The sequence below is a fragment of the Suncus etruscus genome, chromosome 4, assembly GCF_024139225.1.
Source record: "Suncus etruscus isolate mSunEtr1 chromosome 4, mSunEtr1.pri.cur, whole genome shotgun sequence".
Lineage (NCBI taxonomy): Eukaryota > Metazoa > Chordata > Mammalia > Eulipotyphla > Soricidae > Suncus > Suncus etruscus.
Window position 1 is genome coordinate 5,559,669 of NC_064851.1, and position 19,483 is coordinate 5,579,151.

Sequence of the window (19,483 nt, forward strand, 5' to 3'; positions counted from 1 at the left end):
CTGGATGTAGCTCCTAAGCACTGCTGTGGGTGACCCCAAAACAAACGACGTTCTGTATTTCAAAGACCAGAGAGGGGCTGGAGTAATAGTACAGTGGGGCAGGAGCTGGCCTTGCACACAGCTGACCCAGGTTTAATCCCAGCATCCCATGTGGTTTCTTTTTTTTTTTTTTTCTTAAATTTTTATTGTGACCAAAGTGAATTACAAATCTTTCACAGTAATATTTAAGGTACATAGTGACAATGAATCAGAGTCATTCCCAGCATTGTCCTCCTTCCACCCTGCTATTTGGTTTCTGAGCCCACCAAGAGTGATTTTTTTTTTTTTTTGGTTTTTGGGCCACACCCGTTTGATGCTCAGGGGTTACTCCTGGCTATGTGCTCAGAAATCGTCCCTGGCTTGGGGAGACCATATGGGACTCCGGGGATCAAACTACGGTTAGCACCACCTTCCCGGCCCCCACCAAGAGTGATTGATCCCTGAGTGCAGAGGCAGGAGTTACCCCTGAGCATCGACAGTTGTGACCCCCAACTCCCCCCCCCCCAAAAGCAGCAATCTCTAGGATCCTGGCAAACGGTATTTTCACTTTTGGGGGTAACTTTTAGCCATACCTGGAGGTGCTCAAGGAACAAACCAGGCTCAGCAGACTTGGGGGACCATCTGGAATGCTACATCTACCAAAAACTAATCAATTTTAAAAAAGAAAAGATCCTATATGCTGCTGAGAATCAAACTAAGATCAACCAGGTGCAAGACAAACGTCTAACTCGTTGTACTATTTTTTTTTCTTTTTGGGCCACAATCGGTGACGCTCTGGTGTTACTTCTGGCTATGCACTCAGAAATCACTCCTGGTTCAGAGACACCAGGGATCAAACCAAGGTTGGTCCTGAATCAGCCACGTGCAAGGCAAATGCCTTATTGCTGTGCTCCGCTCTGGCCCTCTGTTGTACTATTTATTTATCTCCAGTGTTTACAGAAAGCGTTTGTCAAGGCTCCTTGCTCCCTACTGTGTATAAATATAGCTTGAAAAACAAAACACCACCAGCCTGCAACACCACCAGCCTGAAAAATTGACTGATCTAGGCCAGGGCCTCCAGCATTCTATAAAAAAAAAAAATGAAAAATGGGGCTGGAACGGTGGTTTGCCTTGTGTGTGGCTGACCCAGGACGGACCTGAATTTGATCCCCGGCGTCCCATATGGTCCCCCTAGCCAGGAGTGATTTCTGAGCGCAGGGCCAGGAGTAGCCCCTGAGCACTGCTGGGTGTGGCCCAAATACCAAAAAAAAAAAAAAAAATGTAAAACAACCAGCACTGCTCCCTCTCCCTCTCTCCCTCTCTCTCCCTCGAACCCCAGCCTTCCCCGTTCCCAGGCCCTGGACCCCAAGATGCCCCCGCCTTTCGCATCCCTTGGCTCCTAGCAACCCGGTCCTCCCTCGGGTGCTCCGGACTGGCCGAGGGCGAAGCATTGTTCCCGCCAGTCAATTTCAATTCCGTTCCTCCGATTGGCCAGATCACACGTCAATCTACCCACACTGACTCCTCACTGGCCGCGCGCACACCCATCTCTCTAATCGCCCCGCCTCCCGAAGGCGCGAGCCGCTATTGGCCGCGGGCCAGGCCGGGACCCCGCCTCCCTGGGCCTTTCCGGCACTGCGATTGGTCTGCTGCTCAGGCCTGCAGGGGGAGCGTGTAGGGCGGCGTGGCTGGCCTTTGCTTGTCAATTTCAACTCCGTTCCTCCGATTGGCCGGAACGCACGTCAGTCTGCCCGCACTGACTCCTCATTGGCCGCGCGCACACCTGTCTCTAATCTCCCCGCCTCCCTAAAGCGCGAGCCGCTATTGGCCGCGGGCTAGCCCTTGACCCCGCCTCCTATGTCCTTTCCGGCTCTGCGATTGGCTGGCTGCGCCGGGCCCGGGCCGGGGGGGGGCGAGGGCGCGGGGGCTGAGCCCGGGGAGCGGCACGCGGGTGTCACGGTCGCGCGTGGGTCGCCGCGGCCGGTTGCATGGCGCGCTGCGAGCGTCTGCGCGGCGCGGCCCTGCGCGAGGTGCTGGGCCGGGCGCAGGGCGTGTTGTTCGACTGCGACGGGGTGCTGTGGAGCGGGGAGCGCGCCGTGCCGGGCGGCCCGGAGCTGGTGGCGCGGCTGGCGCGCGCGGGCAAGGCGGCCGTGTTCGTGAGCAACAACAGCCGGCGCGCGCGGCCCGAGCTGGCGCAGCGCTTCGCCCGCCTGGGCTTCGGGGGGCTCCGGCCCGAGCAGCTCTTCAGCTCCGCGCTCTGCGCCGCGCGCCTGCTGCGCCAGCGCCTGCCCGCGGGCGCGCCCGTCTTCGTGCTGGGCGGCGAGGGGCTGCGGGCCGAGCTGCGCGCCGCGGGGCTGAGCCTGGCGGGGGACGCCGGACACCACCCCGGGGCCGCCACGCGTGTCCGCGCCGTGCTCGTGGGCTACGACGAGACTTTCTCCTTCGCCAAGCTGAGCCAGGCTTGCGCCCACCTGCAGGACCCCGAGTGTCTGCTCGTGGCCACCGATCGCGACCCCTGGCACCCGCTCAGCGACGGCAGCAGGACCCCCGGTGAGCCCCGGGCTTGGGGACGCTGGGTTAGGTGGGTGGGGCAAGGAAGGGGCCCCTGGCATAGGTGGCATGGAGGGGAGAGGCCAGCAAAGTCCCCCTATACCCACCACCACCCAGCCACAGTCCACGCTGACTGGCACCACACTGCAATGGGGGGATCGAGGGGACGCGGCTCTGGGGGTCCTCTTTGCTTTTGGGGTCCCATCCGGCTGTGCTCAGGGGTTCCTCCTGGCTCTACGCTCAGAAATCACTCCTGACAGGCTCGAGGGACCCTATGGGATGCCGGGATTCGAACCACCGTCCTTCTGCATCCAAGGCAAATGCCCTACCACCATGCCATGCTGTCTCTCTGGCCTCCTGGGGGTCCCTTTCGAACTGAAGAGCACCTCTGAGATTCAGGGCAAAAATCCAGGCCCAAAGCCACTGTGACTCCCCCAGTGGGTGTGGGAGGACAGAGGGAGATGGATGATGGACTTGGACCAGAGGCCAGATTTCACCTCCAGGATGGCCTCGACCTGTTCACTTACATAACTTCACTCTGACTCCGGTGTCAAGTGGGGGAATCCTCAGCCAGTCCACAGCACTTGGGGGTGGAGTGAAGCAGCACCAACCCACCTGTCCTGATCCTCGCTCAGGTGCCATCCGCTGTTGCACAAGTGCCCAATGTGGTGCAGAATTCTAGGAAGTGTCCTGGAGTGGTCTCTTTATATTTTTAATTATTATTATTATTATTCTAGTTTGGAGGCCACACTCAGCAGCACTCAGACTCACTCCATTGCTCTGTGCTCAGAAATCACTCCTAACAGGTTTAAGGGACCATGCGGGATGCCAGGGATCAAATCTGGATCTGTCCCTGGTTGGCCACTTGCAAGGCAAACACCCTACTGCTGTGCTATCACTCCAGCCCCTGGAGTGGACTCTTGTTTGTTTTGATTTAGGGGCCTTACCCCACTATGCTCAAGAGTTACTCCTGGCTCTGCGCTCAGAAATCGCTCCTGGCTGGCTCAGGGGACCATATGGGATGCTGGGATTTGAAACCCCATCCCTTCTGAATTGTCTGCGTGCAAGGCAAATGCCCTACTACTGTGCTATCTCTCCAACCTCAGGAGGGATTCTTGACTGAGAGCCAGGAATAATCCCTTAGTGCCACCAGGTATGGACCAAAAACCCAGAGAGATAGAAGAGGGGCTGGGGCAATAGAACCTCAGGGAAGGTACTTGCCTTGCACCCACACGACCACACAACCTCTGAACACAGGTTAAATCCCCCAGCACTACATAGAGCCCCCGAACCCTGCCTTAAGTGATTTGAAGTGCAGAGTCAGGAGCAAACTCTGTAATGCTGCTGGATATCCCCCCCCCCAAACAAAAAAGAAAGAAGAGAAGAGGGAAGGGAAGGGGGAGAGGATGGATAGAAGGAAGAATAAGAAAAGATGAAAAAGGGGCTGGAGGGCCCGGAGAGATAGCACAGCGGTGTTTGCCTTGCAAGCAGCCGATCCAGGACCAAAAGGTGGTTGGTTCGAATCCCGGTGTCCCATATGGTCCCCCGTGCCTGCCAGGAGCTATTTCTGAGCAGACAGCCAGGAGTAATCCCTGAGCATCGCCAGGTGTGGCCCAAAAAACAAAAAAAAAGAAAAAGGGGCTGGAGCAGTGACGCAGCAGTAGGATGTTTGCCTTGCATGTGCTAACCTAGGACGGACCACAGTTCGATCCTCCAGCGTCCTATATGGTCCCCCAAGCCAGGAGCAATTTCTGAACGCAGAGCCAGGAGTAACCCCTAAGTGTCACTGGGTGTGGCCCCCCCCAAAAAAAAAGGAAAGGAGAAAATGGAAGGAAAAAAGGGAAGGAAGGACAGAAGGAAAGGGGGTAAGGAATGAAGGAAACAGGGAAGGAAGGGAACTGAAAGGAGTAGGTCCCCGAGCATGGCCCCTGCCTTGGTTCCAGTGACCCCCTCCCTCTCCCTCCTACCCCACCCCACCCTTCCACTAAGGAGACTTAGTGTTGGTTCTAGAAGTCAGAGACCCAGGACTCACAGCTTGTGTCTCCTGATCTAGGATCTAGAGGAGGCAGGAGCAGTGCCAGTGTCTGTCTCACAGGGTTTGACTTAAACACCGGCAGACGCAGAGCTGTGGACTTGCCAGGACTGTGTGGGCAGCAGACATCAGCTCAGCAGGCTGCAGTCAGCACTGTACTAGTCTGGACTGACCCAGACAGTCTTCCATCTCCCATTCAGGGGACAGGATGGCATTGACCGAGGGCCAGAATCAACATGATGGTGGGTGGGCACAGGGACCTGAGAGCTGGAGGAATCTGGGAAGATTTCCTGGAAGAGGCATATTTTTCTTTTTTTCTTTTTGGTTTTGGTCTTTGGGCCACACCTGGCTGTGCTCCTGGGTTACTCCTGGCTCTGCATTCAGAAATCACTCCTGGCAGGCTCAGAGAACCGTATGGGATGTTGGGTATTGAACCTGGGTTGGCCTTGTGCAAGGCAAATGCCCTAACCGTGGCGGCCCTGTTTTTCTTCTTCTTTTTTTTTTCTTTTCTGGTTTTTGGGCCACACCCAGTGATGCTCAGGGATTACCTTTGGCTATGCACTCAGAAATCATTTCTGGCTTGGGAAACCATATGGGACACCGGGGGATCAAATCACAGTCCTAGGTTAGAGTGTGCAAGGCAAATGCCCTGCCACTTGTGCCACCGCTCCGGCCCCTCTATTTTTTCTTTTTTTAAAATATGGAACGCTTCACAAATTTGTGTGTTATCCTTGCGCAGGGGCCATGCTAATCTTCTCTGTATCGTTCCAATTTTAGTATATGTGCTGCCAAAGCGAGCACCCCTATTTTTTTTCTTTTTGGTTTGTTTTTGGGATTGTGCAGTGCTGAGGATTGAACTCCGGCCTCCTGCATGCAAAGCTTGCATTCAGCCCTTGGAATTCTCTATGGCCCTGGAGGAAGCCTTTTGCAAGAGGCAATTTGCAGACTGTGAACCACAGAACCCATTCGAGCCATGACAGAACCGGTTCCAGACTGGGCACCTGTAATTCTAGTCCAGTCCCAGGCCTACAATACACCTTAGTACTCCCCGTGTCCCTTCCAGGGTGAGAAGTGGCAGGCTTTAACCCCCGTGGGAGCAGGAATCATTCTGGCCTGCCATGAACCAGATTATAAAAAGTGTCACCCAGGGCCGAAGAGATATAGCATGGAGGTAAGGTGTTTGCCTTTCATGCAGAAGGTCATTGGTTTCAATCCCAGCATCCTAGATGGTCCCCTGAGCCTGCCAGGAGCGATTTCTGAACGTAGATTAACCCAGGAGAAACCCCTGAACACTGCCGGGTGTGACCCAAAAACAAAAACAAAATTTAAAAAAAAGTGTCACCCAGCAGTGTTCAGGGCTCCACATTCAAAGGTTCTCTCTTGGCGGTGCTCAGGGGACCTTATAGGATGCCGGGGATCGAACCCTGGTTGTCTGTGTGCAATTCAAGCGCCCTCCATGCTTACTATTTCTCTGGCCCTAAAAAGTGTTGCCCCCACCCGGGATGCTGCAAAACCGGAGTGCAGGCTCTGAGCTGAGTGGAGTCTCCCAGGTTCCAAAAGGGGAGTGTGGGGTGTCAGGGAGAGGCTCAGCCAAGCAGGTCTTGTCTTTGTTGCTGACGCTGGTCATTTCTCCCTATGGCCAGTCGGGGGAGCCAGCAACATGAGCACAGGCAGCGCCGCGCCCTGCTTGGGCTCCTCTGAGATGCTGCCTTGAAAGGCTGGTGGGAAAATAGTCCTAAAAGGGGCGGGGGGGCTGGAGCGATAGCACAGCAGTAGGGCGGTTGCCTTGCATGCGGCCAACAGTGGACAGACCCCGGTTCGATTCCCGGCATCCCATATGGTCCTGCCAAGAGCGACTTATGAGGACAGAACCCTGAGCAACACTGGGGGACCTAAAAACTAAAAAGAAAAGAAAAAAGAAAAAGCCATGAATAACTAAGCCTGAGCATCGCTAAGTGTGGCCCCCAAAACACAAAATATTTCTAATGGGGGCCAGATAGCTAGCACAGCAGTAGGGTGTTTGCCTTGCATGCGGCTGACTCAGGAGGGACCCGGTTCAATTCCCGGCATCCCTGAGCCTGCCAGGGGTGATTTCTGAGCGTAAAGCCAGGAGTAGCCCCTGGGGTGTAACCTAAAAAACAATCAATCAATGAATAAATAAATAAAGTTTAAAAAATTAAAAGAAAAAAATATTCCTGGGGCTAGGGTGTTTGCCTTGCATACAGAATGATTCGAATCCCGGCATCCCATATGTTCCCCTGAGCCTGTCAGGAATGATTTCTTTTTTTTTTTTTTTTTTGTTTTTGGGCCACACCCGGTGACGCTCAGGGGTTACTCCTGGCTATGCGCTCAGAAGTCGCTCCTGGCTTGGGGGACCATATGGGACGCCGGGGGATCGAACCGCGGTCCGTCTCCTAGGCTAGCGCAGGTAAGGCAGGCACCTTACCTCGAGTGCCACCGCCCGGCCCCAGGAATGATTTCTGAGCGTAGAGCCAGGAATAACCCCTGAGCGCTGCCAGGTGTGACCCAAAAACAAAACAAAAAAAAAATATTCCTAATGGCCCGACACATCAAACAGGGATTAAGGTGTTTGCTTTGTATGCAGATGACCTGGATTTGATCTCCAACACCTCGTACAGTTGCTCCGGCTCCAAGAATTATTTTTGGGGGGTCCACACCCTATTATGCTTGCTCTCTACTTGATAATGAGTGTTGAAAAATATATTAATTATTGAGTCCTGGATGGAGGTGGAGATGGTGAGATGGATGGATGGACGGGCCTTTCTCTGCCTGCCCGGGCCACATGCCTGCAACTCCCTCCAGCCTGCGTATCTCAGGGTTCAGGATAGCCACGAGGAAATGATCCACAGGCAGTCAGGTTTCAGGAGACATCAACTTTATTCAGGCCCTAGCCACCATGTGTGGCTCCTAAGCTTTAAATCCTTTAAGCATCTCTTCTCAGCTGTCCTGACATCTCAACTTGTCTCTCCCAGCCACCTCTCTTGCTGAATCCTCTCCCCCCTCCTGCCTTATGCCCTGCGCCACCGCTCCGGCCCCTTTTGTTGTTATTTTGGGGCCACCCTCAGCAGTGAACAGTTCTTCCTCCTGACTCTGATCTCTGGTACCACTTTCAGTAAGGGTCAGGGGGTTATATATGGCACCAAGCAGGGAACCAATGCAAATGCCTCCATTCCTTGGCATCTCTCTGGCTTTAGGTGACGTTTTTTTTTGTTTGTTTGTTTTTTGGTTTTTTGGTTTTGGGGCCACACCCAGCGGTGCTCAGGAGTTACTCCTGGCTATCTGCTCAGAAATAGCTCCTGGCAGGCACAGGGGACTATATGGGATGCCGGGATTCGAACCAAGCACCTTAGGTCCCAGATTGGCTGCTTGCAAGGCAAACGCCGCTGTGCTATCTCTCCGGCCCCAGGTGACATGTTCTTATTGCATCCACCGCGCTTATTCAAAGTTGGATTTATTTGTTGTTTGTGTTGTTCAGAAGCTACTCCTTACACAGTGCTCAGGGCTCTGGTGATGGGAGAGTGGGACTTAGGACTCTCTCTCTGGTGCTGGATTTTTTGTTTGGTTGTTTTTTTGGGGGGGAGGGTCACACCCAGCAAGGCTTAGGGGTTACTCCTGGCTCTATGCTCATGGCAGGCTCGGGGGACCATATGGGATGCCGAATTTGAACCACAGACCTTCTGTATGAAAGAAAAATGCCTTACCTCCATGCTATCTCTCCAGCCCCTGTTTGGTTGGTTTTTTTGAGAAGTGTTGGATTTTGTTTTTTGGGTTTTGTGGGGGGGTTGTTTGTTTGTTTTTGCCATGCCCAGTAGTATTCAGAAGTTACTCCTGGCTCTACACTCATAAATCACTCCTGACAGGCATAGGGAGCCACATGAGTTGCTGGGGATCAAACCTGGGTTGGCCACATGCAAGGCAAACGCCCTCCCCGCTGTGCTATTGCTCTAACCCTTTCATGTTTTTTTTCTTTTGTGTGTGTGTTGTTATTGTTTATTTTGGTTTGGTTTTTGCTATTACACCCACCCAGCAGTGCTCAGGGGCTTCCTTCTGGTTCTGCACTCAGGAATCACTCCTGGTTGTGCTGGGGGACTATACGGGGTGCCAGGGGTGAAATTTGGGTCAGCTGAGTGCCAGACATGTGCCCTACTGGCTGTATTATTACTGCCGTCTAGTTTTGGTTCTTTTCATTGACACACAACTTCACACTGTGTTCTCTGTCAGCAAGATGACCTTTGATAATAGTTTTGTGTAACCACAAGCACATAAATTCCTGAGTGTCACCCTCCGCATTCTGGAGCCCATGGCAGGCTGCCGGGACACAGCCCTGGGCCAGACACTCTGCCTGCTGTAAGATACTGTTTTCTGTGGGGGTTTGTTTTTGTTCTGTTTTGTTTTATTTTGGTTTGTGGCTTCAGGGCTATACCCAATGGTGCTCAGGCCTTAGTCTGGGCTCTGTGTTCAGGGATTACGCTGAGTAGGTACAGAGGACCGTATAGCACCAGAGATCAAATCCCACAGCTTTCTCAGTTCCACTATCACCTCTGGCCTCACTTTGCTACTGATAGAACTCACAAGTTCACAAGTTTTGTCTGGTGGTGTCTGGTATTGAACTCAGGGCCTCATATGATCAGAGGCCAGAGCAATAGCACTGCAGAGAGAGCATTTGCCTTGCACTCGGCCAACCTATTTTAGATCCCCCGAGCATAGCCAGGAATAATTCTTGAGCTTTTTTTTTTTTTGGTTTTTCAGGCCACTCCCGTTTGATGCTCAGGGGTTACTCCTGGCTAAGCGCTCAGAAATCGCCCCTGGCTTGGGGGGACCCTATGGGACGCCAGGGGATCAAACCACGGTCCTTTCTTGGCTAGCGCTTGCAAGGCAAGACACCTTACCTCTAGCGCCACCTTGCTGGCCCTAAACAGTCTTTTTTTTTTTTTTTTTTTTTTAGTTTTTGGGCCACACCTGGTGACACTCAGGGGTTACTCCTGGCTATGCACTCAGAAGTCGCTCCTGACTTGGAGGGCCATATGGGATGCCAGGGGATCGAACTGCGGTCCGTCCTAGGCTAGCGCTGGCAAGGCAGGCACCTTACCTCTAGCGCCATCACACCGGCCCCTGGAGGAATAATTCTGAGCACAGAGTCAGGATTAATCCCTGAGCACCATTGGGTGTAGCCCCAAAATTAAAAAAAAAAAAAAAAAAAAAAGACATGCACTTTCCCCGTCAAACTTAATGCCCATGCTCAGAACATCTACTTGCTCATCTATAAAATGGGTCCTCACTAGCACTTAGCACAACACAGCCACTGGCACTTTATTTTTTGGGGGGCCCCACACCCAGCAATGTTCAGGGCTTACTTTCTCGCTCTGCACTCAAGTATCACTCCTGGCAGGGCTCAGGGGACCATATGGGGTGTCAGGGATTGAACCGGGTCTACCCATGCACAGCAAGCCCCTTCCTTACCTGTTGTTCTATTGCTGTTTTTGTTTGTTTGTTTGGTTGGTTGTTTGGTTTTTGGGCCACACCCGGCGATGCTCAGGGGTTACTCCTGGCTGTCTGCTCAGAAATAGTTCCTGGCAGGCACAGGGGACCATATGGGACACCGGGATTCCAACCAACCACCTTAGGTTCTGTATCGGCTGCTTGCAAGGCAAACACCGCTGTGCTATCTCTCCAGGCCCTGTTTTTTATTTTTTATTATGAGGCCACACCTGACAGTGCTCAGGGGATACCCCTGGCTCTGTGCTCAGAAATTGCCCTGCCACTGTGCTATCGCTCTGGCCTCTCCCTGTTCCATTACTATGGCTTCAAACTCCGTGGCCCGTTAGCCGCCAGGGATCTTTAGCATGTGATTCTTAGCATCCTCAGCATTTCTGGGACAATAGTGTGAAGACTCCATCTGGCACAAAGGCCGGCTCCTTCACCGGCACAGCGAACACATTGTGTGGGGCAGGATGGCGCGGGGCTGAGAAACAGCATTGCATTGTTCCACCCCAGGCTGCATTCCACAAGTACACTGCCCGGAGTGGCTGGCCGTGGGCAGCCTCGTTCTCACAGTTCTTTGCCGCCTGGGTAAATTCTCTACTCAGGATCTGTTTCCCAGTGCAGGCCGATTGGGTCAGAGGTGCTGCTGTTCTGACCAGGCACCCACATTCTTTTTTTTTTTTTTTTGGTTTTTGGTTTTTGGGCCACACTGGGCGTTGCTCAGGGGTTACTCCTGGCTTCTGCTCAGAAATAGCTCCTGGCAGGCACGGGGGACCCTATGGGACACCGGGATTCGAACCAACCACCTTTGGTCCTGGATCGGCTGCTTGCAAGGCAAACGCCGCTGTGCTATATCTCCAGGCCCTCCCACATTCTTTCTCTCTTTTTTTTCTTTTTGTTTTTGGGCCACACCTAATGATGCTCAGGGGTTCCTCCTGACTCTCTGCGCTCAGAAATCGATCCTGGCTTGGGGGACCATATGGGACATCAGGGATCGAACTGAGGTCCATCCTGGGTCAGCCGTGTGCAAGGCTCTGTCATTTGCACCAACGCTCTGGCCCCTCACATTCTTTTTTTTTTTTTTTTTTTTTGGTTTTGGGGCCACAGCCGGAGGCACTCAGGGGTTACTCCTGGCTCAGTGCTCAGAAATCACTCCCGTTAGACTTAGGGGACCATATGGGATTCCAGGAATAGAACCTGGATCTGTCCTGGGTCGGCAGTATGCAAGGCAAACGCTCTACTGCTATGCTATCGTTCCAGTCCATGTTTGTTTTGAACTACACCTAATGGTGCTCCTGGCTCTGTGCTCAGGCTTCACTCCTGGTGGTGCTCAGAGACCCTATGGGATGCTGGGGATTGAACCCTGGTCAGCAACATTGCAAGGCAGGCACCTTCCTCGCTGTGCTGTGGCTCTGGCCCAGGAGCCCACCTTTTTTCAATAATTATGGCAACTCTGGGGTGGTCATTTCTGTCCTCAGGGCACACCCTGGTCCAAGTAGAACTGAGGCCCCCCCTTCTCCTGCCAGTCCAGGCAAACAAGCTGAGGGTTCTGCTCAGAGACACAGCTGCGTGGGGGGATGCCAGCCCAGCTCCCTGCAGGAAATCAGACCCTCAGCCTTCCAATTCCCAATGCGATAAACGCCATCAGTCCCCCACATAATAGTGCTGGAGTGATAGGATCCCCACATCCCATATGGTCCCTCATGCTGTACCAAGAGTCATTTCTGAGCACAGAGACAGGAGAAACTCCTAAGCACTACTACGTGTGGCCAAATATATATATATATATATATCCCCATATTAGAGATGGAAAGACAGAGGTCTGGGGTAGATAAGTTGCCTGGCCAAGAAAGATGGAGACAGGACAAAACCACAAAGAGGGCGCTAGAATGATAGCACAGCAGTAGGGTGTTTGCCTTGCACGCTGCCAAGGATGGACCCAGGTTTGATCCCTGGCATCCCATATGGTCCCGAGACTGCCAGGAGCGATTTCTGAGTGCAGAGCCAGGTATGATTCCTGAGTACCACTGGGTGTGGCCCAAAAACAAACAAACAAAAAAACACAAAAGCTGTTCTAGACCAGAGTATATATAGCACAACAGGGAGGGCATTTAATTGCCTTGCACGAAGCCAACCAGCGTTTGATTCCCTGCACCTTATAGAGTCTCCCCTCCCCCAGCACCACCAGGAATAACTTTTTTTTTTTTTTTTTGGTTTTTGGGCCACACCCGGCGATGCTCAGGGGTTACTCCTGGCTATCTGCTCAGAAATAGCTCCTGGCAGGCACGGGGGACCATATGGGACACCGGGATTCGAACCAACCACCTTTGGTCCTGGATCGGCTGCTTGCAAGGCAAATGCCGCTGTGCTATCTCTCCGGGCCCAGGAATAACTTTTGTTTTATCTTTATTTATTGATGGATTGGTTAATTGTTGGACCACACCCAGTGGTGCTCAGAGGTTACTCCTGGCTCTGCACTCAGAAATCCCCCCTGGCAGGCTGGGGGAGCATATGGGATGCCGGGAATCAAACCAGGTTACTCCGTGGTTGACTGCATGTAAGACAAATGCCCTACCACTGTGCTATCTCTGCAAGCCCCAGGAATAACTTCTGAGCACAGAGCAAGGAATGAGGCCAGGGGCTGGAACCTTGGTGCAAATGGTAGGGCATTTACATTGCATTTGGCTGACATAAGACGGACCGAGGTTCAATCCCCGGCATCCCATATGGCCCCCCCCAAGCCTAAAGCAATTTCTGAGCACATAGCCAAGAGTCACCCCTGAGTGTCATCAAAACCAAACAAAAACAAATACTGTTCACCCCACAGAGAGGAGAGGTGGCCCTTTGACCCCTTTCAGAATCTCATTCCCCCCCTTGTGCCTGTCTGGACCCCGATGTCACCTTCCCAGCCTTGGGTGCCCACGCTGACCACGTTTCTGTCTCCCGTTCTCCCCACAGGCACCGGGAGCCTGGCCGCTGCGGTGGAGACAGCGTCGGGCCGCCAGGCCGTGGTGGTCGGCAAGCCCAGTCCCTACATGTTCGAGTGCATCACGGAGCAGTTTAATGTGGACCCCGCACGCACGCTCATGGTGGGTGACCGCCTGGAGACCGACATCCTCTTCGGCCACCGCTGCGGCCTGACCACTGTGCTCACCCTCACTGGGGTCTCCCGCCTGGACGAGGCCCAGGCCTACCTCGCGGCCGGCCAGCACGACCTCGTTCCCCACTACTACGTGGAGAGCATTGCGGACTTGCTAGAGGGGCTGGAGGACTGAGCGCAGCCCCCCCTCACCCCAGAGAGGGAGGCTGGGATAGGGAGCCCCGGAGGCACCCCCACCCCCAGACAGAGGTCTCTGTTCCCCCTCCAGGGCTTCGACTGGGGATGACCCCCACATTGTCTCCTGTGGTTGATCTAGTCCTAGATCTGGCCCAGCCTTGTGGTCTACATTCCAGTTCAGTTCCCCTTCTTTCCTTGCAATTCAGGCCCTGAAGTTTGCAGGGGGGGATTCCTCCAGCCCCCTCCCCCTGCCCACTCTCACCCTTTTCACCTCATCCTGAGCTTGGCCATTGCTCCAGGTCTTAAGTTTTGGGTTCCTGTCACCCAAACACAAGTCCCAATCTCCAGGAATTGCTGTTAACTCAGCAGGCTGGACCAAACAGAAAGCTGAGCCCTAATCTCCCCTTTTCCAGACTCAGGCTCCAGGGGAGACCAATCCGAACACCCAAGAATTGGACAGGAAGTCTGATAACTGGGTTTTATTGGGACCAGCCAGGGAAGCCAGTTTTGTCCATAAAAACGGGCTCCCATGGGGCCAGAGAGTAGGGTATTATTAGTCTTACACACGATTCGATTCTCAGCATCCCATATGGTCCCCCAAGCCTGCCAGGAGTGACTTCTGAGTGTAGAGCCAGGAGTAACCCCTGAGCGCCGCCCCGGAAAAAAAGAGGTCCCGTGTGGAAGATTTTCTCCCACTACTCACAGACTGGGAGCCGTGGGCCCAGTGGCAGCCGGGGGGTGCCCAACAGCAAGCCCACCCTTCCCTGCTCAAGGATCTACTCCAGTATTGCACCTGAGGGAACTTTGGGGTCCCTCCCCACCATCAGTGTTCTCTGTGCCAACTCTTCCTGCCCCCAACCCCCTATTTATTGTCCTGTGCCACAGTCGGGGACACGGAGCCGGTCTTCCCTACCGCCTCCACCTCTTGTTGTGCCAACATATTTAATAAAGTGCGAGCTGAGTGAGTGTCCCCCGTGGGTTCGTGACTGTGTCCAGGAAGGCAAGATGGGCCCATCGAGTCTGCTCTCTGGGGAAGTAGCCCTGCAGGAAATGATTCTTCTCCCTTTTATTTTATTTTATTTATTTGCTTATTTTGGTTTTGGGGCCACACCCTGTGACTCTCAGGGGTTACTCCTGGCTATGTGCTCAGAAACCGCTCCTGGCTTGGGGGACCATATGGGATGCCGGGGGATAGAACCGCAGTCCGTTCTAGGTTAGTGTCTGCAAGACAGACACCCTACTGCTTACACCACCGCTCCTGCCCCAGCCTTCTCCATTTTAGAACATTTTGGTTTGGGTGGGACTCAATGGACTTCGGGCAACACAAAGGTTCCTCCTGGTGGTTCTTTGGGGGACCACTTGGTGCCAGGAATTGAATTGGAGTTGCTTGGATGTGTGTAGGGCCAGCACCTGACCTTTTGCTCTCTTTCTATGCACTGGTACAGCAGGTCACTTGCCTTGTACATGGCCGCTCTGGGTCCCTGCATCCCATCTGGTTCCCTAGCATGACCAAGAGTAAGCTCCAGGCATCTTTAGTACGATCGAAAACAAAGTGTCATTGTCCAGGGGCCAGAGTTATAGCACAGTAGGGAGGGCATTTGCTTTGCTTGTGGCCTACCTGGTTTTGATCCCCAGCATCCCATCCTCTGAACCTTCCTGGAGTAAATCCTGAGTACAGAGCCAGGAATAACCCCTGAGGCCACTGGGTGTGACCCAAATATTATTTTGTTTTTGAGCCACACCTGGCTCTCTGCAGGCCTGGGGGACCATATGGAATGCTGGGGATTGAATCCAGATCCCTCCCAGGTTGTCCCTACTGCTGTGCTATCTATCTCTCTGGCCCCAAAATTTTTCTAATTATAAAAAGAGAGGGATGTCATGTCCTAGGACCAGGGAGAACACTCCAGGGGCTGGACCTTTTGCTTAGCTGAGTTCTGTCCCCAGAGTTGGGCCGTGACATCTGGGCCAGGTAGAGCATATGCCCTGCACATTTGAGGTCCTGGATTCAATCACCACCAAGACCATGCTAAGTTTTGCTGACCTCAGGATGCTAGGGCATCCTCTCTGTAGAGTCTAGAGGGTTCTAGGTTCTCTGGGTGCCCCTCGCCTCTGGAATGATGATGGGAACATCAGCCCTGCTGGCCCAACCCATCGTTAGCCACGCAAACCCCTAAGACTGCCAGAAGTGACTCCTGAGCACACCAGACAAACAAAAATGGAAGATGAGTGTGTGATTTAAGTCTTAAATGTGTGATAAGTCTGCAGCTCAGGTCTCAGTGCCTGTGTTCATGGGAACTTCTGGTTGTGATGGGACCCACTCAGCTTGGCGAAAGGATAGGGGACAGGTTAGTTGCCCCATGAGGTAAACCTGTGCCCCTCTCAACATGGTGGCCTCCCAGACTCAGGCGCCTCTTCCGGGCAGCCATTTTGTGATCATGAGGCATCTATACCCAGAGTCTTTCTCTAGTTCAAGACTGCTTTAGGTGGCTAAGAGGAAATTAAAGGTGAGTTAGAAACATTGAAAAGAGTGGCAAGGCCATTAAAAAAGTAATAAAATAGGGCCCGGAGAGATAGCACAGCGGCGTTTGCCTTGCAAGCAGCTGATCCAGGACCAAAGGTGGTTGGTTCGAATCCCGGTGTCCCATATGGTCCCCCGTGCCTGCCAGTAGCTATTTCTGAGCAGAAAGCCAGGAGTAACCCCTGAGCAACGCGGGGTGTGGCCCAAAAACCAAAAAAAAAAAAAAAAAAAAAAAAATGCAGGGGCCAGAGAGAGCATGGAGGTAAGGCGTTTGGCCTTTCATGCAGAAGGATGGTGGTTCGAATCCCGGCAGGAGTAACCCCTGAGCGCTGCCAGGCATGACCCAAAAACCAAAAAAAATAAAAAATAAAAATGCAAGCTGGTCCAAATGCAGTGGTGTTTACAATTAATTGATCACAGCCAGTTACAGATGTCTTTGTTCCTTCTCCACTCCACTGCTTCACTTGACTAGCCTTAAAAAAAATGCGGGGCCCGGAGAGATAGCACAGCAGTGTTTGCCTTGCAAACAGCCGATCTAGGACCTAAGGTGGTTGGTTCGAATCCCGGTGTCCCATATGGTCCCCCGTGCCTGCCAGGATCTATTTCTGAGCAGACAGCCAGGAGTAACCCCTGAGCAACGCCGGGTGTGGCCCAAAACAAAAAACAAAACAACAAAAAATGCGGTGGCACAGTGAACCTCATATGCCTTCACCTCCATTCCTTATGATGAATGTTTTCAGGAAAGTTGATAAAAACCAACCCCAAAACTAAGGAACCTACCAGATAAATCAGGGCCTGAGGGTCTTGCCTTGCATGCACCCAGTTAGTACTTGAGCAAAAATCACACTGCTTAGTGTGATCTCCAAATCTCCACCCCCCCCCAAATAAAACACCCTTCCATTAAAGCCCTCATTTCTTTTTATCTTTCTTCTTTTTTTTTGGGGGGGGGGGTCACACCCGGCAGCACTCAGGGGTTACTCCTGGCTCTACGCTCAAAAATCACTCCTGGCAGGCTCAGGGGACCATATGGGATGCCAGGATTCAAACCACTGTCCTGCATGCAAGGCAAACACCTTACCTCCATGCTATCTCTCCGGCCCCAAAGACACACGTTTTTTTTTTTTGTTTGTTTGTTTGTTTTTGGGTCAAACCCAGCTGCTCTCAGGGGTTACTCCTGGCTCTATGCTCAGAAATAGCTCCTGGCAAGCTTGGGGGACCATATGGGATGCCGGGATTCAAACCACCTACCTTCTGCGTGCAAGGCAAACGCCCTACCTCCATGCTATCTCTCCAGCCCCCCTAACATTTATTTATTTATTTTTGGTTTTTGGGTCACACCCAACAGCACTCAGGGGTTATTCCTGGCTCTATGCTCAGAAATCACTCCTGGCAGGCTCAGGGGACCATATGGGATGCCGGGATCCGAACCACCGTCCTTCTACATGCAAGGCAAATGCCTTACCTCCATGCTATCTCTCCAGCCCCTTATTTTCTTTCTTTTCTTTGATCAGGGTGTACCCAGGGATCACTTTTGGCAGATTCACGGGACAATATAGGGTTCAATGCCTTTAGCCACTGTACTGTCTCTCTAGCTTCTAAACACACACACACACACACACACACACACACACACACACACACACACACACACACACACCAGACTGATTTGTACAAGGGAAGGACTCAGAAACCTTCTAGAGATCACATTAGAAATCCCTCCGGAGAGATAGCATGAAGGTAAGGGATTTGCCTTGCATGCAAAAGGTCGGTGGTTCAAATCCCAGCATCCCATATGGTCCCTTAGTCTACCAGGAGAAATTTCTGAGTGTAGAGCCAGGAGGAACCCCTGAGTGCTGCCGGGTGTGACCCAAAAACAAAACAAAACAAAAAAGAATGCCTCATGTAAATCGTGGGTTTTTTTGGGGGGGAGGGTATGGTATTAATTAAATTAATTAGAGTTCAAGTGTGGTGGATGGATGGGGAGCCTGCAGCCCCTTTCAGCCGGTGGGTCTGTAGATATCAGGGTATCGGCAAAGAAATGATTCACAGGCAGTCAGAGGAAGTTTCAGGAGACATCAGCTTTTATTATAAGGCCCTAACCGCCGTGTGCATATCTCACATGGCTTTTAAGCTAAGCAGCCTCTCTGCACCCAACCCGTCTCTCTTCTCTACCTGCTGCCTCTCCTTTGCTAAGTTTCTCTCTCTCACCCCTGAGACCACCCCTTTGTTACCAACCACAGACCCCTCCCATCCAGGTAAGATAGGCAGGAAGTTGGGGGAGGCTTAACTGGAGGGATTGGTTTTGGGGCCACGCCTGGTGGTGCTCAGGAGTTACTCCAGGCTCTGCACTCAGGAATCATTCCTGGCAGGGGCCAAAGCAATATAGCACAGTGGTAGGGTGTTTGCCTTGCATTCAAATGACCCATGATGGACCTGGGTTTGATCCCCGGCATCCCATATGATCCTCGGCATCCCATATGATCCCTGAGCTTGCCAGGAGTGATTTCTGAGCACAGACCCAGGAGTAACCCTTGAGTGCCCTCCCCCCAAAAAAAGAAAAGGAATCACTCTTGGCTGGCTCAGGGGACCATATGGGATGCCAGGGATCGAACTCGGGTTGGCCGTGTGCGAAGCAAATGCCCTCCCCACTGTGCTATGGCTCTGGCTCCCAAATAATGTGTTCTGACCTTTTCCATTGTCTCCAGAGCCCTGAAGTCCTCTCTTTTCTCTGCAAATATCCATCCCTGAAACCTGATCTTGCTATAACCTCAAGGTCACAACCTGCTTGGTCCCGTTTTAGCTGTTTCTGATCATAATCAAAGCACTGGACATTTTTGCTTTCCGGACATTTCCTTATCCAGTGACTAAGTCCCTGGAACTGAAACAATCTTTAGCTTCTGACCTTCCAATTCTGCTGCCCCAGACTGGGAGGTAGAGTCAAGGGGGTTGCTCCGGGCCACCCAGAAATCACCGCTTCCTCATTCCTGCCTTCTCATCCTTTCTCTTCCCAACCACAGTTCCCAAGAGCCAGGCCCACTCAGACATTGGCTGAAAGCGAAGATTGTGGTGCCAGAGAGTGTAGTGGGCAGGACACTTGTCTTTTTTTTTCTTTTGGTTTCTGGGTCACACCCGGCAGCTCTCAGGGGTTCCTCCTGACTCTACATTCAGAAATCTCTCCTGGCAGGCTCGGGGGACCATATGGGATGCTGGGATTCGAACCACCTTCCTTCTGCATGCAAGGCAAATGCGCTACCTCCATGCTATCTCTCTGGCCCCCATGGACACTTATCTTTAGCAAGAGGCCGAGGATGAGTCAAGTTTGATCCCCAGCACCCCATAGGGTCCCCTGAACCCGCCAGGAGTGATCCCTGAGTACAGCCAGGTGTGATTTCCCCCTTGTTCAAAGAAAAAAATGCATTGAAATTTGATGTTTGCATTTTTTTTTTGCTTGCTTGTTAGTTTTTAGGCCACTCCCAGTAGTACTCAGGGATTACTCCAGGCTCTGTTCTTAGAATAGTAGGCCTCAGGGGACTTGATGAAATGATCAAACCCAGGTAGAGAGCATGCAAGGAATGAGCCTTCCCTG

General features: G+C 52.6%; 1 protein-coding gene and 1 non-coding gene across 2 annotated transcripts; one reads left to right on the forward strand and one right to left on the reverse strand.

Annotated features, from left to right (window-relative positions):
* The first annotated feature begins 1,979 nt into the window (after window positions 1-1,979).
* PDXP (pyridoxal phosphatase) lies at window positions 1,980-13,650 on the forward strand. Its single transcript, XM_049771687.1, has 2 exons — window positions 1,980-2,568; window positions 13,061-13,650. Exons 1-2 carry the CDS (start codon window positions 2,007-2,009, stop codon window positions 13,375-13,377), a joined length of 879 nt encoding a protein of 292 aa, XP_049627644.1. The 5' UTR covers window positions 1,980-2,006; the 3' UTR covers window positions 13,378-13,650.
* On the reverse strand, window positions 5,295-5,401 carry LOC126008350 (U6 spliceosomal RNA). The gene has a single exon (XR_007495684.1). It is a non-coding gene; the product is annotated as a U6 spliceosomal RNA (small nuclear RNA).
* Window positions 13,651-19,483: the final 5,833 nt, after the last annotated feature.

Excerpts from the sequence above, each read along its gene's own strand:
- PDXP (XM_049771687.1), top strand. The coding sequence starts at position 2,007 with ATGGCGCGCTGCGAGCGTCTGCGCGGCGCGGCCCTGCGCGAGGTGCTG. Across the intron at positions 2,569-13,060 it reads CGACGGCAGCAGGACCCCCG|GCACCGGGAGCCTGGCCGCT; the intron begins GTGAGCCCCGGG and ends TTCTCCCCACAG.